Source organism: Pseudophryne corroboree, chromosome 4 (genome assembly GCF_028390025.1).
Source record: "Pseudophryne corroboree isolate aPseCor3 chromosome 4, aPseCor3.hap2, whole genome shotgun sequence".
Lineage (NCBI taxonomy): Eukaryota > Metazoa > Chordata > Amphibia > Anura > Myobatrachidae > Pseudophryne > Pseudophryne corroboree.
The window spans coordinates 155,347,213-155,373,487 of NC_086447.1; the positions used below are offsets into that span (position 1 = coordinate 155,347,213).

Consider the following 26,275-nt stretch of genomic DNA (forward strand, 5'->3'; position numbering starts at 1 on the left):
GAATTCCCTCAAGTAGGGGCTTAAAGATTTCAGGTTCAATATCGGTCTGACCGAACCGTCCGGTTTCGGTACCACAAAGAGGTTTGAGTAGTAACCCTTGTTTTCCAGATGAGGTGGAACTGGGACAATGACATTTGCCTCTTTTGAATGGCTTCCTGTAGGATAGCTCTGTCAGCAAAGCTGGTAAGTCCGATTTGAAAAATCTGAGGTGGGAGTTCCTGGGACACAGTATCTTGTACCCAGGGGTCCAGGCCTGATGACGCCCAGACCTGACAGAAAATTCTTAGACGTGCTCCCACCTTCCCGATCTCCAGCTGGGGGTCCACCGTCATGCTGAGGATTTTGAGGAACCAGAACCAGGCTTCTGTTCCTGCAAACCTGATAGTACAGGTTTTCTGGATTTTCACGACCACCTCTGAAGAAAGTGGAAGGGGGCTTGGACTTTTTAACCTTTGCGGTCCGAAAGGACTGCATAGTAGACGTAGGATAAGATTTCCTCGTCGGCGGAGTGGCTGAAGAAAAAAAGGTTGACTTACCCGCGGTTGCCGTGGAAATCCACGCATCCAACGCTTCCCCAAACAGAGCCTGACCTGTGAAGGGTAGGTTCCCCACACTCTTCTTGGATTCCGCATCCGCAGACCATTGGTGCAGCCAGAGTCCCCTGCGCGCCGAGACAGCAATGGAAGATGTCCGTGCATTCAGATGACCAAGGTCCTTCATGGCCACCACCATGAAACCTGCAGAATCCTGTATGTGATGTAAACACATTTCAATGTAACTTCTATCCATAGTATCCAATTCCTCTAGTAACGTGCCTGACCACTTTACTATGGCTTTAGAAATCCATGCACAAGCATTAATGGGCCTTAGCGCCACGCCTGAAGCAGTGTATATGGATTTGAGCGTAGTCTCGATCTTGCGGTCTGCCGGCTCTTTCAAAGAGGTAGACCCAGGGACAGGTAAAACCACCTTTTTAGACAATCTAGATACAGAAGCGTTTACAATAGGGGGGTTTTCTCACTTTTTCCTATCCTCTTCAGGGAAAGGAAAAGCAACAAGAACTCTTTGGGATCTGGAATTTTTTCTCCAGGTTTTCCCAGGATTTTTCAAATAATGCTTTTAATTCCTTAGAAGCAGGGAAAGTAAGGGAGGCTTTCTTATTGTCTGTAATGTAAGCCTCCTCAACCTGTTCAGGTAGCAATGTGTAAAACATCCCGAATGGCATCAATCATGAGTTGCACCCCCTTAACAAGGGATGCCCCCCCAATATATCCCCATCACTGTCTCCCGTATCAGAGTCGGTATTCGTGTCAACTTGCATTATCTGGGCAAGAGCACGCTTTTTTGGGCATATACCAGGGGATTTTGAGGAAGAATTGGGAGGAGAATACGACAAAACCCTCTACAGATTTTTTCAAAACCTGTGTTTCAGTCTCTTAATGAGCTACACTAGAAGAAATCTGGGATATCATTCCCCTAATAGAAGCCACTCACTGGGGTTCGGATTCAGAAGGCTGAGACCGTATATTGCATTCCTGAGTACAAGGAATAGACTCTTCTGGAGAAGACACAGAGTCCCTAGACATGGCAATGTGAGATATTTCATACACACACACACAAAGGAAAATGTCAGACACAGTTTCCCCCAACAAGTACCTTCAGAGAGTCACAGAGTTAAGGAGCCAGCACACACATCGCCCCAGTAGGCAGTTATATAATAAAAGCCTGGCGCTGACTAAGTAACCTTAATAGACTACCCAGTCCTTAATGTGAATAAACACTCTCCCTCCTCCTCTATAACCCACTGGTACCGCACAGGATAGCTGGAGTTATGTGGAGGGTCAGCACTCCCTGTCAGCATCTCTGATCTGAAGGGAGAAAATGGCGCAGGTGAGTGCTGGATCCGCTCTGAAGAGAAGCTCCGCCCCCTAAAATGGCATCTTCCCGCACTTGTAATGATTATACTGGCCTGAGGTATCGCATGCTAGCAGCAGTAGAGTCCCTGATAGCTTAGATGACCAGTCTGTAGGGTATTGCGCTGGCCCAGGGCGCCCCACCACAGTACTGTTGAGCCCTCCGGAGCGCAGCATCAGCGCTGCGCTCCCACCCTGATGCCGCCATTCTCACTGGTTCCCCGCTTGTCGGGGCGCCGGTGTCCAACTCACCACCGACATCTGCTGGCTCTGTTAGGGGGTGGCGGCAGTGCTGCGGAAGTGAACGGTCGCCTCGGGGGCTTGCGATCGACATCCTCAGGAGCCCAGTGCCCTGTCAGCGGAGATAATGGCCATTAACCTCAGAGGGTTGGATCCTACTCCATCCCTAAGTCCCACGAAGCAGGGAGGCTGTTGCCAGCAGCCTTCCTGTGCCTAACTCTTAATAAAAAACCAAAAAGAACTCCTAGGAGCTCCCCTAGCTGTGACCGGCTCTACCGGGCACATTTTTTAAACTGAGTCTGGTAGGAGGGGCATACAGGGAGGAGCCAGCACACACTATTAAACTCTTAAAGTGCCAATAGCTCCCAAGGGACCAGACTATACCCCATTGTACTAATGTGGACCCCAGCATCCTCTAGGACGTAAGAGAAATAACCCTACATACACTGCCTCCACACAGTCCCTCCGTGTAATTCTCAGTTGAACCATAACCTTTTTAAAGGTTAGAAGATTACAAGTTACATATATGCTTACATAACAATTGTGCCACTAATTCACTTGGGGAACAACTTTTTTCTTTTAATTAACAATACCTCCTGTTTTCTTCTGTAAACATATACTAAGATAACATATCTAAATCGTTAATGAAAATAAAAAGCTGTAGACAGACATCTTGTCGACTATAAAAGCAATTACACCACAAATAAAACTGCTTTTAGGAGTCCAGACATGCTATTTGCAAACACTGGTTAGCTTATACACAATAAATAAAAGGATAAGTTCACATTATTTTGACTGGAATAGTTCCATGCAAAAAAATAAATAAATAAATAAAAATCAAATAAAAAAAAACAACCCAAAACAAAAACCGGTTGACCAAACCCAAAATGCTACAAGATCCCGCGATTATGGTGTTCACTTTCTAGTAATATGTGCATTATATTAGGAATGAATAGTAATCAAGTCATTGTATGGGTCGGCTGGTAAATAACCCTGTACAGCTTGTACTAAACACCAGTTTTTATTCACCTATGCCTTTATGATTCTTTTATATGCATGTTATTTTATTAACCAATTAACAGAGCACAGTAAAGCTGCGCTGATGTTATAGACAATAAAAAAAGTGACTATTACATGTTACACAATAGCAGAGCATGGCTGGAAAGTCAATGAAGCCATGTATTTTGTAAAGGTACAAGAAAGGTATGTACAAATAAATTAAAGTCACTCGCAGGTGGTACTTAAACAGGTATGAGACAAGACTTACTGTGCGGAAGAGCATAACTTTATACCACAGCATCACACATGACCTAACACTCCGGGTCAATGTATGGATAATACCGAAAACCCTACATCAAGACTGAGCCCTTTGGCTGCTGCTGACCAACAGGTCCCAGTATCATCTGCAACCTAATAAGACAACCAACTGTATTATGGTGGGGCAGGTTTGGATCTCCAGCTTCTATGCGATACATTGGAGTTATGGACATTAGTTATTAAGAGCGATAAAAACATAAAACAGACCACTTACCGAAGACTCACTGTCTCTAATTAGGAAGTCCCCTTCATTTCCTCGCTCGTTGAGTGCCATTTCTGCCTGGTGTCGTGTTACCTTTCCATAATACCACTGGTTGCCGGCAAAGCGTCCAGAGACAGAGGGTCCAATGTAGTCACAGCGTGGCGGCAGTGGCTCATAACCTGAGCTTGGCTGAAAGTTCTGCATTATAGTGACGTAGTTCTTTGGCACCAGGCCTACAAGACCATTGCTCTTCCGGCACTTCCACCACTCGGGATCGTTCTCTGGCTTCTCAATAACATCCATCATTTCACCCTTCTCAAAATTGAGTTCTTCCTCATTGGTCGAGCTAAATGGATACAGAGCCTGGACGACATGGAGCGAGCGACCATTATTCAGATTGTTGACCACGGCGGCCAGTTTTTCCGAAAGCGTGCTCACTTGGTCACCAGAAGGGCTATCGCTCTCTTCAGTAACATAGTTTGACGGGAACCAGCCTACGCGTCCATTGTAACTACCCCGCCACCAGCCGTCACTGCACTTTTCCATTACAATCACCTTTGTGCCTTTCACCAAGGACAGCTCATCATCCCTCTCCGCCGTGTATGTGAATTTCACGTAAGCTGGCATGTTAAGGTCATACAGGCGCTCAGTGTCGGAGAAGCTTTCATCGGCTGTAGAAGAGGAATCCGGCATGTTCGGTTTCCTTTTCACCTTCCCAATACCTGTAAATAAACAGCCAGAATAATAGTATTAAAAAAACAGCATTGGAAATTATGTAACCGCTTTAAAAGAACGAATCTTGCTTCCAATTACAGGCGCGATTTTCTTAAATTCTACAAAAAAATAAGATTTTACTTACCGATAAATCTATTTCTCGTAGTCCGTAGTGGATGCTGGGGACTCCGTAAGGACCATGGGGATATAGCGGCTCCGCAGGAGACAGGGCACAATAATAAAAGCTTTAGGATCAGGTGGTGTGCACTGGCTCCTCCCCCTATGACCCTCCTCCAAGCCTCAGTTAGGATACTGTGCCCGGACGAGCGTGCATAATAAGGAAGGATATTGAATCCCGGGTAAGACTCATACCAGCCACACCAATTACACCGTACAACCTGTGATCTGAACCCAGTTAACAGTATGATAACAACGAAGGAGCCTCTGACAAGATGGCTCACAACAAGAATAACCCGATTTTTGTAACAATAACTATGTACAAGTATTGCAGACAATCCGCACTTGGGATGGGCGCCCAGCATCCACTACGGACTACGAGAAATAGATTTATCGGTAAGTAAAATCTTATTTTCTCTGACGTCCTAGTGGATGCTGGGGACTCCGTAAGGACCATGGGGATTATACCAAAGCTCCCAAACGGGCGGGAGAGTGCGGATGACCCTGCAGCACCGAATGAGAGACTCCATGTCCTCCTCAGCCAGGGTATCAAATTTGTAGAATTTAGCAAACGTGTTTGCCCCTGACCAAGTAACTGCTCGGCAAAGTTGTAAAGCCGAGACCCCTCGGGCAGTCGCCCAAGATGAGCCCCCTTCCTTTTGGAATGGGCTTTTACAGATTTTGGCTGTGGTAGGCCTGCCACAGAATGTGTAAACTGAATTGTATTACAAATCCAGCGAGCAATCGTCTGCTTAGAAGCAGGAGCACCCATCTTGTTGGGTGCATACAGGCTAAACAGCGAGTCAGATTTTCTGACTCCAGCCGTCCTGGAAACATATTTTTCAGGGCCCTGACAACGTCAAGTAACTTGGAGTCCTCCAAGTCCCTAGTACCCGCAGGTACCACAATAGGTTGGTTCATGTGAAAAACAGAAAACACCTTAAGGAGAAATTGAGGACGAGTCCTCAATTCTGCCCTGTCAGAATGAAAATTTAAGTAAGGGCTTTATATATGATAAAGCCGCCAATTCTGACACACGCCTGGCTGAAGCCAGGGCTAATAGCATCGTCACCTTCCATGTGAGATATTTTAAGTCCACAGTGGTGAGTGGTTCAAACCAATGTGACTTTAGGAAACTCAAAACAACATTGAGATCCCAAGGTGCCACTGGGGCACAAAAGGAGGCTGTATATGCAGTACCCCTTTTACAAACATCTGAACGTCAGGCACTAAAGCCAGTTCTTTCTGGAAGAAATTCGACAGGGCCGAAATTTGAACCTTAATGGACCCTAATTTTAGGCCCATAGACAGTCCTGTTTTCAGGAAATGTAGGAAACGACCCAGTTGGAATTCCTCTGTAGGGGCCTTCTTGGCCTCACACCACGCAACATATCTTCACCAAATGCGGTGAAAATGTTTTGCGGTTACATCCTTCCTGTCTTCGACCAGGGTAGGGATGACTTCATCTGGAATGCCCTTTCAGGATCCGGCGTTCAACCGCCATGCCGTCAAACGCGGCCGCGGTAAGTCTTGGAACAGACAAGGCCCCTGCTGGAGCAGGTCCTTTCTTAAAGGTAGAGGCCACGGGTCTTCCGTGAACATCTCTTGAAGTTTCGGGTACCAAGTCCTTCTTGGCCAATCCGGAACCACGAGTATCGTTCTTACTCATCTCCCTCTTATGATTCTCAGTACTTTTGGTATGAGAGGCATAGGAGGGAACACATACTCTGACTGGTACACCCACAGTGTTACCAGAGCGTCCACCGCTATTGCCTGAGGGTCCCTTGACCTGGCGCAATATCTGTCTAGTTTTTTGTTCAGGCGGGACGCCATCATGTCCACCTTTGGTTTTTCCCAACGGTTTACAATCATGTGGAAGACTTCCCGATGAAGTCCCCACTCTCCCGGGTAGAGGTCATGCCTGCTGAGGAAGTCTGCTTCCCAGTTTTCCACTCCCGGAATGAACACTGCTGAGAGTGTTATCACATGATTTTTCGCCCAGCGAAGAATCCTTGTAGTTTCTGCCATTTCCCTCCTGCTTCTTGTGCCGCCCTGTCTGTTTACGTGGGCGACTGCCGTGATGTTGTCCCACTGGATCAATACCGGCTGACCTTGAAGCAGAGGTCTTGCTAAGCTTAGAGCATTGTAAATTGCCCTTAGCTCCAGTATATTTATGTGGAGAGAAGTCTCCAGACTTGATCACACTCTCTGGAAATTTTTTCCTTGTGTGACTGCTCCCCAGCCACTCAGGCTGGCATCCGTGGTCACCAGGACCCAGTCCTGAATGCCGAATCTGCGGCCCTTTCATAGATGAGCACTCTGCAGCCACCGCAGAAGAAACACCCTTGTCCTTGGAGACAGGGTTATCCGCTGATGCATCTGAAGATGCGATCCGGACCATTTTTCCAGCAGATCCCACGGAAAGGTTCTTGCGTGAAATCTACCGAATGGGATCGCTTTGTAAGAAACCACCATTTTTCACAGGATCCTTGTGCAATGATGCACTGATACTTTTCCTGGTTTTAGGAGGTTCCTGACTAGCTCGGATAACTCCCTGGCTTTCTTCTCCGGGAGAAAACATCCTTTTCTGGACTGTGTCCAGAATCATCCCTAGGAACAGTAGACGTGTCGTCGGAAAAAACTGCGATTTTGGAATATTTAGAATCCACTCGTGCTGTCGTAGAACTACTTAAGATAGTGCTACTCCGACCTCCAACTGTTCTCTGGACCTTGCCTTTATCAGGAAAGCGTCCATATTTCTTTTAAGAAGAATCATCATTTCGGCCATTACCTTGGTAAAGACCCGGGGTGCCGTGGACAATCCAAACGGCAGCGTCTGAACTGATAGTGACAGTTCTGTACCACGAACCTGAGGTACCCTTGGTGAGAAGGCAAATTTTGGACATGTAGGTAAGCGTCCCTGATATCCAGTGACACCATATCGTCCCCTTCTTCCTGGTTCGCTATCACTACTCTGAGTGACTCCATCTTGATTTGAACGCTTGTATGTAAGTGTTCAAATATTTCAGATCTCACCGAGCCGTCTGGCTTCAGTACCACAATATAGTGTGGAATAATACCCCTTCCCTTGTTGTAGAAGGGGTACTTTGATTATCACCTGCTGGGAATACAGCCTGTGAATTGTTCCCAATACTGCCTCCCTGTCGGAGGGAGACGTTGGTAAAGCAGACTTCAGGAACTTGTGAGGGGGAGACGTCTCGAATTTCCAATGTACACCTGGGATACTACGTGTAGGATCCAGGAGTCCACTTGTGAGTGAGCCCCCTGCGTGCTGAAACTCTTGAGATGACCCCCTACCGCACCTGAGTCCGCTTGTACTGCCCCAGCGTCATGCTGCGGACTTGGCAGAAGCTGTGGAGGGCTTCTGTTCCTGGGAATGGGCTGCCTGCTGCAGTCTTCTTCCCTTTCCTCTACCCCTGGGCAGATATGACTGGCCCTTTTGCCCGCCTGCCCTTATGGGGACGAAAGGACTGAGACTGAAAAGACTGTGTCCTTTTCTGCTGAGATGTGACTTGGGGTAACAAAAGGTGGATTTTTCAGCTGTTGCCATGGCCACCAGGTCCGATGGACCGCCCCTTTATACGGCAATACTTCCATGTGCCGTCTGGAATCTGCATCACCTGACCACTGTCGTGTCTTCGTCTGGCAGATATGGACATCACATTTACTCTTGATGCCAGAATGCAAATATCCCTCTGCGCATCTCGCATATATAGAAATGCATCTATAGTCAATAAAATCTTGTCCCTGTCAAGGGTATCAATATTTTCAGTCAGGAAATCCGACCAAGCCCCCTCAGCGCTGCACATCCAGGCTGAGGCGATTGCTGGTCGTAGTAGAACACCAGTATGTGTGTATATACTTTTAGGATATTTTTCAGCTTCCTATCAGCTGGCTCCTTGAGGGCTGCCGTATCTGGAGACGGTAACGCCCCTTGTTTTTATAAGCGTGTGAGCGCCTTATCCACCCTAAGGTGTGTTTCCCAACTCGCCCTAACTTCTGGCGGGAAAGGGTATACCGCCAATAATTTTCTATCGGAGGAAACCCACGTATCATCACACACTTCATTTAATTTATCTGATTCAGGAAAAACTACAAGTAGTTTATTCACACCCTACATAATACCCTTATTTGTGGTACTTGTAGTATCAGAAATATGTAACACCTCCTTCATTGCCCTTAACATGAAACGTGTGGCCCTAAAGGAAAATACGTTTGTTTATTCACCGTCGACACTGGAGTCAGTGTCCGTGTCTGTGTCTGACTGAGGTAAATGGGCGTTTTTACAAGCCCCTGACGGTGTCTGAGACGCCTGGACAGGTACTAATTTGTTTGCCGGCCGTCTCATGTCGTCAACCGACCTTGTAGCGTGTTGACATTATCACGTAATTCCTAAATAAGCCATCCATTCCAGTGTCGACTCCCTAGAGAGTGACATCACCAATACAGGCAATTTGCTCCGCCTCCTCACCAACATCGTCCTCCTACATGTCGACACACACGTACCGACACACAGCACACACACAGGGAATGCTCTGATAGAGGACAGGACCCCACTAGCCCTTTGGGGAGACAGAGGGAGAGTTTGCCAGCACACACCAAAAACGCTATAATTATACAGGGACAACCCCTTATACAAGTGTTTTCCCTTATAGCATTTTTATATATGTAATCATATCGCCAAATAAGTGCCCCCCCTCTCTGTTTTAACCCTGTTTCTGTAGTGCAGTGCAGTGGAGAGCCTGGGAGCCTTCCTCACAGCAGAGCTGAGCAGGAAAATGGCGCCGTGTGCTGAGGAGAATAGACCCCGCCCCCTTTTCGGTGGGCTCTTCTCCCGGAGTTTGTGAGATCTGGCAGGGGTTAAATACATCCATATAGCCTCAAGGGCTATATGTGATGTATTTTAGCCATAAAAAGGTATTATACATTGCTGCCCAGGGCGCCCCCCCCAGCGCCCTGCACCCTCAGTGACAGTTGGTGACTGTTGGTGAAGTGTGCTGACAACAATGGCGCACAGCTGCAGTGCTGTGCGCTACCTTATGAAGACTGAAAGTCTTCTGCCGCCTGTTTCTGGACCTCTTCAACTTCGGCATCTGCAAGGGGGGTCGGCGGCACGGCTCCGGGACGAACCCCAGGGTGAGACCTGTGTTCCGACTCCCTCTGGAGCTAATGGTGTCCAGTAGCCTAAGAAGCAAATCCATCCTGCACGCAGGTGAGTTTACTTCTCTCCCCTAAGTCCCTCGTAGCAGTGAGCCTGTTGCCAGCAGGTCTCACTGAAAGAAAAAAACCTAACTTAAACTTTTATTCTAAGCAGCTCAGGAGAGCCACCTAGATTGCACCCTCCTCGGCCGGGCACAAAAATCTAACTGAGGCTTGGAGGAGGGTCATAGGGGGAGGAGCCAGTGCACACCACCTGATCCTAAAGCTTTTATTATTGTGCCCTGTCTCCTGCGGAGCCGCTATATCCCCATGGTCCTTACGGAGTCCCCAGCATCCACTAGGACGTCAGAGAAAAATAAAAACCCACCACAACAAAATTACAACAAATACAATTATAGGGTTTATATGATGCATTGAATATTTCCATCCTCCCACTGACTACTGCGTGTCAACTGTTAGAAGACCAGAGTCACACTAATCTATATATTAATAGCAGAACGACTACTTTTATGAGTGACATATTTATTGATACAGTTGTCTGAGCAAGGCACATCATATAGCAAATTAAAGGTCTCTGTACGTAACTTGCTGAAAAATATAGGCATTGTAAGTGGTTGCTTTGTTTCGGAGTTATGTGGCAAAACGTCCACCTGCCATTTACAATGCATCACCATTGTGCTCTGGAACATGTGACGGTTATTTGCAGCCACCCACTAAGCAGGGATTTTTCAATATTGAACTCCTAAAGGTTTGAAACCGGACAAAGGTTTGCTGGGTGCAACCGGGCACATCAGATACTACTGCATTAGGACAGCGGTGTAGCACAGGCGAATAGAGTTGAAGAGAAACCACATTTGGAATAAATCTAAAATGTATTCCCAAGTTGGGGTACACACATACTAGCATTTGATTCTGGCTGAATGCAGCTTTGGTGGGAGAAACCAAAAGGTTTGATCACTAACCGTACAGTTTGAATCAAATACTGTAGAGGCTCTGTAGGGTTAACATACTGAAACAATCCCATCCACTTACAATATGGCACCCAGTTATACTAGACCCACTGTCTTACATATTTACACAAGCATCTCTCTCTCTCTCAGAAGCCGAAATGAGCAACAGCACACAGCTGCATTTGCTGCAGGGAGTCTGACAACCGGAAACAGCTGTACCACAGCACTCATGGGGGGTGGCGTCTGGGCAGCTTAAGAAGAGAGCAGGATATTGTGGGGTACAGGAAGAAAGTCTTCCCAGCAAGTAAGATGGAAGTCGGGAGAAGGGGAAGTCAGAGTTGGAGAGCTGTTGAGAAATGGGATCAGTGCTAGAGAGTGCGACGGACAAGAATATTTGGTTTTACGTGCATTTTACAATGTTCATTGTAACTTATAATTTATATGGCGCCACCAACTCCACAGTACTGTACAGAGAATATTTGTCATTTTCATCATTACTTGACCCAGTAGAGCTTATAGTCCCAGTTCCTTAACACACACATATACCGTGTTCACACTGACTTTTAGCGGGTTGCACCCGGGACTCGTGCACGAGACCTTCCCAGGTGCAACCCGCTTGAGACCCCGTTCAGATTGGCGGCCCCGACACGGCAATATGCCGTGTCGATGACGTCACTGGGTCACATGCGGGGGCGGTGCTTGGAGATCAGATGATCTCCAAGCACCGCCAGCTCCAATAGTGTTGAAGTGTCCAGGGTCGCATCGACCCGGGAACACTTAACACCGTTCACACTTGCGCCTGACCCGGTATTGACCCGGGAATTAGTCAGGACCCCCGTTCACACTGCACATAAACCCGGATTACTGCGCATTCACGTGCAATAACCCGGATTTTTCAAGGCAGTGTGAACGTGGTATTAGTCAGCGGCCAATTGATCTATTAGTATTTTCTTCGAGTGTGGAAGGATACTTATACAAGTACAATGAGAACATACAAACTCCATACATACAGGGAACAGGTCAAGAATGGAACCCATGACATAAGTCCTGTGAGCCAACAAATGCTAACTACTGTGCCACTGTGCAGTCTAACACACGCCAAACAGATGAAAGGCATGGTCACAGAGGGCAAAATATTACATTATCAAAACCCACAGCACTGTGCATGCAGCTATAACTGGGTTGTGCCGTTACATTTTACACGTGCACCCATGTGTACATTCCCTGAATGTCTGAGAAGACAAGTCGTCTGCACTAATTACCATCTGCTGCACTAGTCCCTATGAGCCAATCTCTTCCATATTCAGAGACTGGAAGCCCTGGCTGCCAGGTTTGAGCTTCTACATGTCACCAACCAAGCTGGCTGCGACATTTACCGTCACTCCCTGGTTTGTATACGCAGGATTCTCAGCCGTATTCTTACAACTGATATCACACTCTAGAGAGTCTGCCTTTGTGTCTTAATAGAACCGGATGCTTTTCAGCTGTTTAACATTTGGTTGCTGGAATCATGTCAGACATTCCATCCTGAGACTTTAATGTCGTCTTCCTGTTGTGCACAGTGACATCCTGCTTAAATCCTCGGATGAGAGAAAAAAAATAAGATTTTAAACCTACCGGTAAATCTATTTCTCCTAGTCTGTAGAGGATGCTGGGGACTCCGTAAGGACCATGGGGTATAGACGGGCTCCGCAGGAGATAGGGCACCTAAAAAGAACTTTGACTATGGGTGTGCACTGGCTCCTCCCTCTATGCTCCTCCTCCAGACCTCAGTTAGAGAACTGTGCCCAGAGGAGATGGACAATACAAGGCAGGATTTAGCAATCCAAGGGCAAGATTCATACCAGCCCACACCAATCATACCATGTAACCTGGAACATACATAACCAGTTAACAGTATGAACAAACAACAGTAATGTCCACTGTAACATAACCCTTATGTAAGCAACAACTATATACAAGTCTTGCAGAGTTTCCGCACTGGGACGGGCGCCCAGCATCCTCTACGGACTAGGAGAAATAGATTTACCGGTAGGTTTAAAATCTTATTTTCTCTTACGTCCTAGAGGATGCTGGGGACTCCGTAAGGACCATGGGGTTTATACCAAAGCATCCAATCGGGCGGGAGAGTGCGTATGACTCTGCAGCACCGACTGAGCAAACGCTAGGTCCTCATCAGCCAGGGTATCAAACTTGTAGAATTTAGCAAAAGTGTGCGACCCCGACCAAGTCGCCGCTCGGCAAAGTTGTAATGCCGAGACGCCTCGGGCAGCCGCCCAAGAAGAGCCCACCTTCCTGTGAGTAGCCTTGGATGACCAAAGTTGGAACTATTTTTATTAACTGGATTTTTGCTGTTTAATTATTATTATTATTTTTTTTATTATTGTACATTCTGCAAAGCACCTTGTGATGTACTTTGGAACTTTTTCTGGAAATAAATTCCCTCTTGTTTTAATTATATAATGAGGAACTTCCATTTTTTATCCTGTATACTCTGTAAGGAATAATTTCCTGTTGGATTTCATACAACCCCGGCAAAAAGATACCTTGATAGGAGTCGACCCTCGATATATCCAGTGAGTTGTGGTACGCATATTCTTTAGAGTACAAAAGATACCTTTATATATTTTTCCCAACTACAAATTGTGTAAGTTGGGGTACGCATCTAACATATTTTAAAGATACCTTTATGTGATTTGACATTGCATCTCCAGTGTGAGTTTTGGGTACGCCCCTAAGATTTGCATCATACTATCATAAAGACATTGATTTATCAAAGATACCTTTATGGGATTCTACTCACTTGTTTCTGTGTGAGTGGGGTACGCCCTCTTATTTCTTTGAGCTGTGAAAGTATCTAGAGTGGTGTGAAACTATTCTACACATTTGTTCTTTTCCTTTGTCTTTTATGAACACTGGAACTACTATATGACACTCCGAGAGGGAGAAAAAAAATCACATATCAGAGAAGATCTCAAGTTTCCACACAAAGGATACCTGTATTCCTCTTCAAAGAAGTGATGTATTTTATATGTTGAGTATTTTATATGCGCCCTGTACACAAAGACACCACCCCATATTTTTCCATTGCATATTGTTTTTTTGTAAAATTGGTGATTTTACTTTGGTGTCTATAGTGGACCAAACTATATTGCGCCACACAGGCGAACGGTTCAAAATTTCTTTCCTAGTGGAATGGGCCTTAACCGAATTTGGTACCGGCAATCCAGCCGTAGAGTGAGCCTGCTGAATCATATTACAGACCCAGCGAGCAATAGTCTGCTTCGAGGCAGGAGCGCCAATCTTATTGGCCACATACAGGACAAACAGAGCCTCTGTTTTCCTAATTCTAGCCGTCCTGGCTACATAAATTTTTAAGGCCCTGACTACGTCCAGGGATCTGGAATCCTCCAGGTCACTTGTAGCCACAGGCACCACAATAGGTTGATTCATATGGAACGAAGAAACCACCTTAGGCACAAATTGCGGACGTGTCCTCAATTCAGCTCGATCCACATGAAAAATCAAGTAGGGGCTTTTGTGTGACAAAGCCGCCAATTCTGACACTCGCCTTGCTAATGCTAAGGCCAACAACATGACCACCTTCCAGGTAAGAAATTTCAACTCAACCTTGTTAAGTGGTTCAAACCAGTGTGATTTTAGGAACTGCAACACCACGTTCAGGTCCCATGATGCCACTGGAGGCACAAAAGGGGGCTGGATGTGCAGCACTCCCTTTACAAATGTCTGGACTTCTGGAAGAGAAGCCAATTCCTTTTGAAAGAAAATCGAGAGGGCCGAAATCTGTACCTTAACAGAGCCTAATTTCAGGCTCATATCCACTCCTGTCTGTAGGAAGTGGAGAAGACGACCCAGATGAAAATCTTCCGTAGGTGCATTCTTGGTCTCACACCAAGACACATACTTTCGCCAGATACGGTGATAATGTTTTATCGTAACCTCCTTCCTAGCCTTTATTAAAGTAGGGATGACCTCTTCCGGAATCCCCTTTTTCGCTAGGATTCGGCGTTCAACCGCCATGCCGTCAAACGTAACTGCGTTAAGTCTTGAAATACACAGGGCCCCTGCTGCAACAGGTCTTCCCTCAGAGGAAGAGGCCAGGGATCTCCTGTGAGCATCTCTTGTAGATCCGAGTACCAGGCCCTTCGAGGCCAGTCTGGGACAACGAGTATCGTTCGTACTCTTCTTCGTCTTATGATCCTCAACACCTTTGTGATGAGAGGAAGAGGAGGAAACACGTAGACCGATTGGAACACCCACGGTGTTACCAGAGCGTCTACTGCTACTGCCTGAGGGTCCCGAGACCTGGCGCAATACCTCCGAAGTTTTTTGTTGAGGCGTGACGCCATCATGTCTATTTGAGGAGTTGCCCAAAGACGTGTTACATCTGCAAAGACTTCTTGATGTAGTCCCCACTCTCCTGGATGGAGATCGTGTCTGCTGAGGAAGTCTGCTTCCCAGTTGTCCACTCCCGGAATGAAGACAGCTGACAGAGCGCTTACATGAATTTCCGCCCAGCGAAGGATCCTTGTGGCTTCCGCCATTGCGACTCTGCTTCTTGTCCCGCCTTGGCGGTTCACATGAGCCACTGCTGTGACATTGTCTGATTGAATCAGAACCGGTAGGTTTCGAAGAAAACTCTCCACTTGTCGAAGGCCGTTGTAAATGGCTTTGAGTTCCAACACATTGATGTGTAGACAGGACTCCTGGTCTGACCAAAGACCCTGAAAATTTTTTCCCTGTGTGACCGCTCCCCATCCTCGGAGGCTCGCGTCCGTGGTAACCAGGATCCAATCCTGAATTCCGACCCTGCGACACTTTGCAACCACCACAGGAGGGATACTCTGGCCCCTGGGGACAGAGTTATTTTCCGATGTAAGTGCAGATGGGACCCGGACCACTTGTCCAGAAGGTCCCATTGAAAAGTCCTTGCATGGAACCTTCCGAAGGGAATGGCCTCGTAGGCCGCCACCATTTTCCCCAGAACTCGAGTGCATTGGTGAACTGACACCCTTTTCGGTTTTAGCAGGTCTCTGACCATGTTCTGGATGTCTTGGGCTCTCTCTATTGGGATGAAGACCTTCATTTGTTCCGTATCCAGTATCATACCTAGGAACGGTAGTCGAGTTGTCAGAATCAACTGTGACTTTGGTAGATTTCAAATCCAACCATGTTGCTGGAGCACTCTCAGAGAGAGCGCCAAACTGCTCAGCAATTTCTCCCTTGATCTCGCTTTTATCAGATCGTCCAAGTATGGGATAATTGTGACTCCATGCTTGCGCAGGACCACCATAATTTCCGCCATTATCTTGGTGAAAATCCTCGGGGCCGTGGAGAGTCCAAATGGCAACATCTGAAATTGGTAATGACAATCCTGTACAGCAAATCTCAGGTATTCCTGATGGGGGACATATATGGGGACATGAAGGTACGCATCCTTTATGTCCAGAGACCCCATAAACTCCCCCTCCTCCATGTTGGCTATTATCGCTCTGAGAGATTCCATTTTGAATTTGAATCTTTTTATGTACAGGTTTAGGGATTTCAGATTCAAAATACGTCTGACCAAACCGTCCGGTTTCGGGACCACAAATAGGGTTGAGTAGTAACCTCTTCCCTGCTGGTGCAGGGGAACCTTGATTATCACTTGCTGTATTCACAGCGTTTGAATTGCAGCTAACACTACATCCCTTTCCGATGTAGAAGCTGGTAGGGCCGATTTGAATAATCGGCGCGGGGGCACCTCCTCGAATTCCAGTTTGTAACCCTGGGAAACTATTTCCAACACCCAGGGATTCAGGTCCGAACTGACCCAGGCCTGACTGAAAAGTCGAAGACGTGCCCTCACCGGTGCGGACTCCCTCAGGGGAGCCCCAGCGTCATGCTGTGGGTTTTGCAGTAGCCAGGGAGGACTTTTGTTCCTGGGCACCTGCCGAAGCAGGTGCTCTCTTGCCTCTGCCCTTACCTCTGGCGAGGAAAGAGGATCCCCGACCTCTTTTGGACTTGTGCGACCGAAAGGATTGCATCTGATAGGGTGTTACTTTCTTTTGCTGTTGGGGAATATATGGTAAAAAATTAGATTTACCTGCTGTAGCTGTGGAAACCAGGTCCGTCAGCCCATCCCCAAACAATGCATCACCCTTATAGGGTAGTACTTCCATATGTTTTTTGGAATCCGCATCACCCGTCCATTGGCGAGTCCATAAGGATCTTCTCGCTGAGACAGACATGGCATTGGCCCTAGAAGCTAGCAATCCAATGTCCCTTTGAGCATCCCTCATAAATAAGACTGCATCTTTAATATGGGCTAGAGTTAGGAATATAGTATCCTTATCCATATTATCAAATTAATCTGTCAGCTCATCTGTCCAAGCTGCAATTGCGCTACACACCCATGCCGACGCAATTGTCGGTCTTAGCACAGCCCCCGTATGAGAATAAATACACTTTAAGGTAGTTTCTTGCCTGCGATCTGCAGGGTCCTTAAGGGCCGCTGTGTCAGGAGACGGTAGCGCCACTTTCTTGGACAAGCGCGTCAGGGCCTTGTCCACAGTGGGGGGTGATTCCCAAATTTCCCTGTCCTGCTTAGGGAAGGGGTATGCCATATAAATTCTTTTGGGGATCTGCGGTCTCTTATCCGGATTCTCCCAAGCTTTTCCAAAGAATTCATTTAATTCATGAGATGTGGAAAAGTTAATAATCTGTTTCTTTTCCTTAAACATGTGTACCCTTGTGTCAGGGACCGAGGGTTCATCCACAATATGCAACACATCCCTTATTGCCACAATCATACCCTGAATGGTTTTAGTCACCCTAGGGTGCAATTTTACTTCGTCATAGTCGACACTGGAATCAGAATCCGTGTCGGTAGTAGTGTCTTGTGTTAATGGACGCTTTTGAGACCCCGACGGGCCCTGTGAGTCGGTCCATTCCGAGGATTGACCCCTTGATGTCTCCCCTAAATCAGCCTTATCAAGCCTTTTATGTTAAGATGCCACACTTGCATTCAACATATGCCACATGTCCATCCAATCTGGAGTCGGCACAACCGACGGGGACACACCACTCATTTGCTCCACCTCCTCTTCGGAGAAGCCTTCCGCCTCAGACATGTCGACACACACGTACCGACACCCCACACACACAGGGATTAACCTATAAGGGGACAAAACCCCAACCAGGTCCTAAGGACAGACAGAGAGAGAGTATGCCAGCACACACCAGTGCTTAAAAACACTGGGAAAAATATGTCCAGATAGCGCTTTTTTATATATAATATGCCAATTCCCACTCACTGCGTCGCTAATGTGCCCCCCTCCTCCTTTTCAAGCCTGTGAGTTCAGCAGGGGAGAGATCAGGGAGCCAGCGTTTTCCTCATGCAGCTTCTGTGGAGAAAAAGGCGCTGGTTAGTGCTGAGGATCAAGCCCCGCCCACCCGACGGTGGGCTTCGGTCCCAGTGATTTTTCCAATAAAATGGCGGGGGATCATAGATTTACTGCCTCCGCAGCCTAATCAAACTGTATTTGGCCAAAATGTGAGATTTATTGCTGTCCAGGGCGCCCCCCCCCCTGCGCCCTGCACCCTTCAGTGCTGCTGTGTGTGTGTGTGTGTGTGTGTGTGTGTGTGTGTGAGACTGGGAGCAATGGTGCGCAGCGGTACCTTACCTCATGAAGATCTGATGTCTTCTGCCGCCTAAGATGTCTTCTGTCTTCTCTATCCGGCTTCTATCTTCGGCATCTGGGAGGAGGACGCGGCTCCGGGACGAACCCCAGGTGAGACCTGTGTTCCGACTCCCTCTGGAGCTAATGGTGTCCAGTAGCCTTAGAAGCAGTGCCCAACTTGACAAGCCAGCTCTGCTTCTCTCTCATCAGTCCCACGATGCAGGGAGCCTGTTGCCAACAGGACTCCCTGAAAATTAAAAACCTAACAAAATTCTTTTTCCACAGAAAACTCTGGAGAGCTCTCTGCAGTGCACCCATTCTCCTCTGGGCACAAGATCTAACTGAGGTCTGGAGGAGGGGCATAGAGGGAGGAGCCAGTGCACACCCATAGTCAAAGTTCTTTTTAGGTGCCCTATCTCCTGCGGAGCCCGTCTATACCCCATGGTCCTTACGGAGTCCCCAGCATCCTCTAGGACGTAAGAGAGAGAAAAATAAAAACGACCCCCACCTTTTTTATTTTTTTAAAGAAGGCAAAAAGAAAAAGACCTATTATGCCAAGCTTGCGACTTAACTAGAATAATAGTGTGAGTACAGGTACTGCTGGAGGATTAAATGAACCCGCTCACAGAGTTGCATTCCATTCAGTGTTCACAACAGCGAAGCTACATTGGTGATTTAGACCCATGACTGCTTGCATGCAATTTTAACCCACAGCTGCATGCCGTCCAAAATCACCACTGTAGCCCAGCCAACAATGTTGTGCAATATGAACTAGGAAAAGCCCAGCTACATCATTAATGGAGTTTCAAGCAAAGTTCAACTAACCAGTGTTCTGTGCCAGACAGCTCTAAAGACTCTTGGTTAGAAAAGTGACTGCTATTGAGAGCTTCATTTAGTTATAAACAGATGCAGGAGGCAGTCCAAGCCCTCATATGACGGATTACTGGTCACAGATTACCTGCGCAGCTCAGGCTAATCTAACATTAACACTTCATCTCCACTAGTTGGAACATGCACAGTTCCACCGCATTAGAGAACATGAAAGGTGTGTGGGAAGATGTCTCACTCCATCTGCATCCCTTAAGAGTCCTAAAACAGCACCCAGGAGAGACTGATCAGCAGCAATGTGCCCAGCAGAAGATTCTCTCATATCACAGCTCCATTTGAATTTTACATTAGAAGCATTCAGTAATGAAGACTTGATTATGGGAACCTTCATTGTTCCATGTGTGTCTGTGGGCTCATCAGAGTGTGAACTCTGCTACCCTGCTCTGGGGATTAACAGGGTAGGAGTTTCTCATGTCCTTCTGACTGAACGCTGACACTGGGGTGAGCAGGCCAGAAAGCCATAAGGACACCCTGGGGGGAGATCACAACATGTGCAGGAGTCTGGGCAGATTTAGGAACCAGTCATTTTATGAAAATCATGGCCTTACATTAGATACACTCGATTTCTTTAAAAACAAACCAAAACCCAGAAGTGTTAAATGACCACAACTGCAAGATAAAGTTACTGCTGTCTCAAGAATGAAAACATGATACTGTACATTATATCTAATAGTACATTACTAGAAAGAACAGAGATTTTTACGCCTCAACACCTTTTCTTGTTAGGCAAATTAAGGGGGTAATTCAATTGCTGGTGAATGCCTTTGCCCGGCCGTGCGATAGCCGCCACGCTATATGAAAACTTGCACAAAAGTGTTCACAAGCACTTTGTGCTTATCGTACAGGCGTAGGGTGCAAGAAGTTAATGAAGCCCTTCTTGCACCCTTCGCCCGGCTGATTCGCACCAAAGACTCACACCCCATAGATTAAGACAATAGTAAGAAGACAAAGCAATAAAACGAGTTTTATGGTAAGAACTTACCTTTGTTAAAACTCTTTCTGCGAGGTACACTGGGCTCCACAAGGATAGACATTGGGGTGTAGAGTAGGATCTTCATCTGAGGCACCAACAGGCTCAAAAGTTTTGACTGTTCCCAAAATGCAGAGCGCCGCCTCCTCTATAACCCCGCCTCCCTGCACAGGAGCTCAGTTTTTAGTTAACCAGCCCCATGCAGTAGCAGGAAAAGAGACAACAGTTAGTAGCCACAAACACCACATTCTCACGACAGGAGAAGTGCCAGCGGCTAATGCCATACCAACCCAAAGAAGCTAAGTGCGTCAGGGTGGGTGCCCTGTGGAGCCCATTGTACCTCGCAGAAAGTTTTAACAAAGGTAAGTTCTTACCATAAAACTCGTTTTCTGCTGCGGGGTACACTGGGCTCCACAAGGATAGACATTGGGGATGTCCTAAAGCAATTCCTTATGGGAGGGGACGCACTGTAGCGGGCACAAGAACCTGGCATCCAAAGGAAGCATCCTGGGAAGCGCAGTATCGAAGGCATAGAACCTTATGAACGTGTTCACTGAGGACCACATAGCCGCCTTGCACAATTGTTCAAGGGTCGCACCACGGCGGGCCACCCAAGAAGGTCCAACGGACAGAGTAGAATGGGCCGTAATGTGAGCAGGAGCTGATAGATAAGCCCTCACATAAGCATGTGCAATCACCATTCTAATCCATCTGGCCAAAGTCTGCTTGTGAGCAGGCCAGCCCCGTTTGTGAAACCCAAACAGAATAAAGAGAGAATCAGATTTCCTAATAGAAGCAGTTCTCTTCACATAGATACGGAGAGCCCGTACCACATCCAAAGACCGCTCTTTGGGAGACAGATCAGGAGAGACAAGGGCCGGAACCACAATCTCCTGATTAAGGTGGAACGAAGAAACCACCTTAGGCAAATAACCAGGACGAGTCCTAAGAACCGCCCGGTCACGGTGAAATATCAGATATGGGGAACTACAAGACAAGGCACCCAAATCCGACACTCTTCTAGCTGAGGCAATAGCCAGCAGAAACACCACCTTAAGGGAAATCCACTTAAGATCAGCTGAACCAAGAGGTTCAAACAGAGACTCTTGTAATGCCTCCAAAACCACCGACAAGTCCCAAGGAGCCACAGGCAGGACATAGGGAGGTTGGATACGCAACACACACTGAGTAAAGGTATGCACATCAGTTAAGGTCGCAATCTTTCTCTGAAACCACACCGACAAGGCAGATATTTGAACCTTGAGGGAGGCCAGACGCAGGCCTAAGTCCAGGCCCTGCTGAAGAAAAGCCAACAACTTGGCTGTACTAAATTTGGAAGAGTCATAATTTAGATGCGCACCAAACAAAGTAAGAATTCCAGACCCTATGGTAAATACGAGCAGAAGCCGGTTTCCGGGCCCACAACATAGTTTGAATGACCGCCTCAGAAAACCCTTTAGCCCTCAAGACGGAAGCTTCAAGAGCCACGCTGTAAAGACAGCCGGGCTAGGTCCTGGTAGACACAGGGGCCCTGAACGAGGAGGTCTGGGCGTTGTGGAAGTAGAATTGGACGCTCTGACGATAGGCCCTGCAGGTCTGAGAACCAGTGCCATCTGGGCCACGCTGGAGCTATGAGAAGCAGAATTCCTCTTTCTTGCTTGAACTGCCGAATTACCCTGGGCAGGAGTGACACCGGAGGGAACACGTACGGCAGCCGAAACCTCCACGGCACCGCCAGCGCATCCATCTGCTTGAGGATCCCTTGTCCTTGCTCCGAAGACCGGACCCTTGTGATTGTGTCGAGACGCCATCAGATCCACGTCTGGAAGTCCCCACTTTTCCACTAGGAGTTGAAACACTTCTGGATGGAGGACCCACTCTCCGGCGTGTACGTCCTGACTGAGAAAGTCCGCTTCCCAATTCAGAACTCCCAGAATTAATATTGCCGGTAAATGGCGTTCCGCCCATTGCAGAATCCGTGAGACTTCCTTCATTGCCAAACGGCTTTGAGTACCGCCTTGATGATTTATGTAAGCCACTGTGGTGGCGTTGTCCAACTGTACTTGAAAAGGACGGTTCTGAATTAAATGCTGGGCCAAGTTCAACGAGTTGAAGACCGCCCGCAATTCCAGAATGTTGATCGGGAGGAGAGACTCCTCCTTGGTCCACCGACCCTGAAGGGAGTGTTGCTCCAGCACCGCGCCCCAACCCCTTAGACTGGCATCTGTCGTCAACAGGACCCAGTCGGATATCCAGAAGTAACGGCCCCTGCACAATCGTTGGTCCTGGAGTCACCAGTGCAGCGACAGACGGACCTCCGGAGTCAATGAGATCATGTGAGACCTGATCCGGTGAGGCAAGCCGTCCCACTTGGCCAGAATCAGCCTCTGGAGGGGGCGAGAATGGAATTGAGCATACTCCACCATGTCGAATGCAGACACAGTGAGGCCCAGCACCTGCATTGACGAATGCATCGACACTTGCGGACGAGAAAGGAAGCAACGAATCCTGTCCTGAAGCTTCAGGACTTTCTCCTGAGACAAAAACAACCGCTGGTTGTGAGTGTCCAATAGCGCTGCCAGGTGCACCATGCTCTGAGCAGGGACCAGGGACCAGGGAGGATTTCTTCCAGTTGATGAGCCACCCGTGGGCTTGCAGAAACCAGACAGTCAAATCCAGATGACGCAGGAGAAGTTCTGGGGAATTTGCCAGGATCAACAAGTCATCCAGATACGGCAGGAACCTGACCCCTTGACGGTGGCGTTCCACCATCATCACCGCCATAACTTTGGTGAAGACTCGCTGAGCCGTAGTTAAACCAAAAGGTAATGCCCGAAACTGGTAATGGAGGTTGCCAATCGCAAACCTCAGGTATTGCTGATGCGACACTGCTATCGGAATATGCAGGTAAGCATCCTGTATATCCAGGGAGACCATATAATCCCCAAGTTCCAAGGCCAGAACCATAGAGCGAAGGGTTTCCATACGGAACTTGGAAACTTTCACAAACCTGTTCAATGCCTTGAGATTGAGAATGGGCCAGGAGGACCCATTCGGTTTCGGGACTAGAAACAGCGGAGAATAGTACCCCCGGCCTCTCTGAGCAAGAGGCACCTGTACTACCACTCCTGTATCTAGGAGGGTCTGTACCACCGAGTGTAGAGTGTTTGCCTTTGTCTGGTCCAAAGGGACGTCTGTCCGGCAAAATCGATGAGGGGGGGACGGTTTTTGAAGGCTATGGCGTATCCTCGAGTGACGACTTCCCGTACCCAGGCATCTGAAGTGGTCTTCAACCACTCCTGGGTATACCCTAGAAGCCGGCCTCCCTCCCTGGGATCCCCCAGAGGAGGCCCGCCCCGTCATGCTTATCGGTCTTGGAAGCTGGCTGACGGACAGCCCAGGCTCTTTTGGGCTTTGGCTTACCAGGTTTGGAAGTGCGGGCCTGCTTGTTGTACGCCTGACCTTTTGCTTTTGCTAGCCACATGCGAGTCCACTGGAGGAGGCGTTTCCCAATTTTTAGACCGCTCTGGCGCAAGGGGATAGCGAGCCAGCATCTTCTTCTGAGGCACAAACTTCTTCCCTGTGTTTCCCCAGGATTCCGGACGTATTTCCACTAGGTGGTCAGAATGAGGTAAAACTTGTTTAACCACCTTCTGACGCTTGAACCTATCTGGTTTCTTAGGAGGGACGGATGGCTTGGGTTCATCCGTAATCTGTAGAATCAACTTAATAGCCTCCAAAAGATCAGGAACATCCACATGTGAACTACCCTCCCCATCAGCCGTATCTGTGTCAGAATCTGTGGGGTCAGTGTAAGCAGACGAGGTGTCAGAGACAGCAGTGGATTGTGAGGAGGTTAGAGCTCGCTTAGAGGACCCCTTGGTCTTAGGCGAGTGAATGTCAGACTTTTTAGTAGTCAAGGACTGGTTCAATTTCTTCAATTGAGCAGACAAATTATCTGCCCACGGCGGGTTAGCCGCGGGGACCACATACGGTTGAACCGGCATAGGAGGTCCCATAGTTTAGTAACTAGCATATTCAGAAGTGTGGAGAAAGTGGCCCACGGCGGGACATTATGGATCCCCGTTGCCACAGTCCCACTGGGGGGCAAGGAGCCCCCAGAACCAGAGCTCGCAGCTGCTATATTCTCCTCATAGGGATCTGTGGCTTCAGCAACACCTGTAGTGTGTTCAGCCCCAGAACCGTTACCCTCAGAAGCAGACATGATATAACTTGCAATATCAGGTAACACGGTACAATTGTCAGCAGCACAATACCCCTTGCCCAAACCCCTGCGCAGTGTAGTCAGCACAAGCAGGTATACAGGAGAGATATGGTGACTAAAATCACAGAGAAAAATACAATCAGAGTATATCTTGTGAACATCCTATATTATATTATTATAAACCTGACGCACCAAGCCCCTCAGGTTATAGAATATAGGGACAGCAAGTTGAGTGAGAGACACGAAAGAAAATCACCCAGCATGCTAATGCACACACATATAGTCACAGTTATACAATGCAGAGGTTATTACCAACAATAATACTGCACTGGACTAGATAGATATATATAGATATATATATAGTCAATAGATATAACACTGCACAGTAAGAACTGGATGTATATCCCAGGGTACTTGTACCAGAGAACCCTGACTAAATGCACTCTTTCTTAACTATCACTGTCTAAACGACATGTAGAATACTTAAGTGTCTTGTAATGTCACAGCGCTGACTATCAGGCGGCTTTACAAAGGAGGATTTGCCCAAGCAGTCCCAGGAACAGTGTAGCTGAGAGAAATGGCGCCCAAACACTGACAGGGAGTGAGGGAGAGACAGATATGCAGCTCCAGGGCGGGAAAATTTACTGGAAATGGTGCCCTGGGGCTGGGGGAGAGGCTCCAGGTCTAAGCCTTATCTCCTCTGCTGGCAAAAGCACCTTGTACTGTACGGGGATATAGAGGAGGCGTCGCTATGCATCTTGGGAACAGTCAAAGCTTTTGAGCCTGTTGGTGCCTTGGATCAAGATCCTACTCTACACCCCAATGTCTATCCTTGTGGAGCCCAGTGTACCCCGCAGCAGAAAAAGAAACTGGGTTCACTGGGATAAATAGTAATCTAGAAGCAGAGCTGGGAAAATAATAGTTCAATAGCTCTCAACAGGTGGGCTGCATAAGTGTTACACTAGAACTCCAATTATCAAACGCTGATTACCTGAAAAATCAATGGCCAAAAACAATCCACAGGAACCAAAAACAAGTATTTCATTGTATATATGAGCCATTAAAAAATAAAATAGCATCGTAAAATATCAAGACTATATACATACATACATAGTTAAAATGTCCATTTGTCAAAACAATTTAAGTACCTGAATCACCCTCTCCTCCAATTACTTCAGATATCTGTAATTTACGGCCATACTAAATACATGCATAGGCCGGGTACACACTGCGCCGCTATCGTCCAGATTTGGCGTTTCTGGGCAAATCGGAAGGACATTTTGTACAATAGACTGTATGCCTGATCTGTGTGCTCCCGCAGTTGTTAGCGATGTCCTCTACACAGCCCTGCTGCAGGGTCAACCAGAAGACATTGCTAACAATGACATGCTGCTGAATGCACCTTGGCATCCTCCGTCGCCCCCCTTGCATTGACGTGTGTATGCCCTTTTCGATGTAGCGTCCCGTCGACCATAAATTGTTCTGATGTGTAGGAGCCCACCAGTCACCACACCGCCACCAGGATCCTGGCTGTTCGGCAGTCAGGAGGACTCCTCCCCTGCCTGCCGTCTGTCACATAACCGCATCCCACTCATATGTAGCTGTAGAATGTGTTAAGGATGCAATCTGCATTGAGCAGTTACAATCCATTTCATTAGTCTTTGTTTCCTTTTGCTTGTCAGCATGTGCAATATACAGTATGCAGAGAACCCAGTGAAATGAATGGGAACATTAAATGAGTGTCAGACACTCTGTAAAAATAAAATCAGGCACAGCAATACATTCCATAAATTTTTCAACCTGCCTCAGCACTTGC

At 47.5% G+C, this 26,275-nt stretch overlaps 1 protein-coding gene across 2 annotated transcripts in view; it reads right to left on the reverse strand.

Moving 5' to 3' along the window:
* NCK1 (NCK adaptor protein 1) overlaps positions 1-26,275 on the reverse strand; it is a 270,866-nt gene that overhangs the window by 42,168 nt on the left and 202,423 nt on the right. For both annotated transcript variants that reach the window (XM_063915505.1, XM_063915506.1), the window contains one exon: positions 3,685-4,394. In XM_063915505.1, the coding sequence (XP_063771575.1) occupies positions 3,685-4,394 (710 nt within the window). The remainder of the gene's footprint in view (positions 1-3,684; positions 4,395-26,275) is intronic.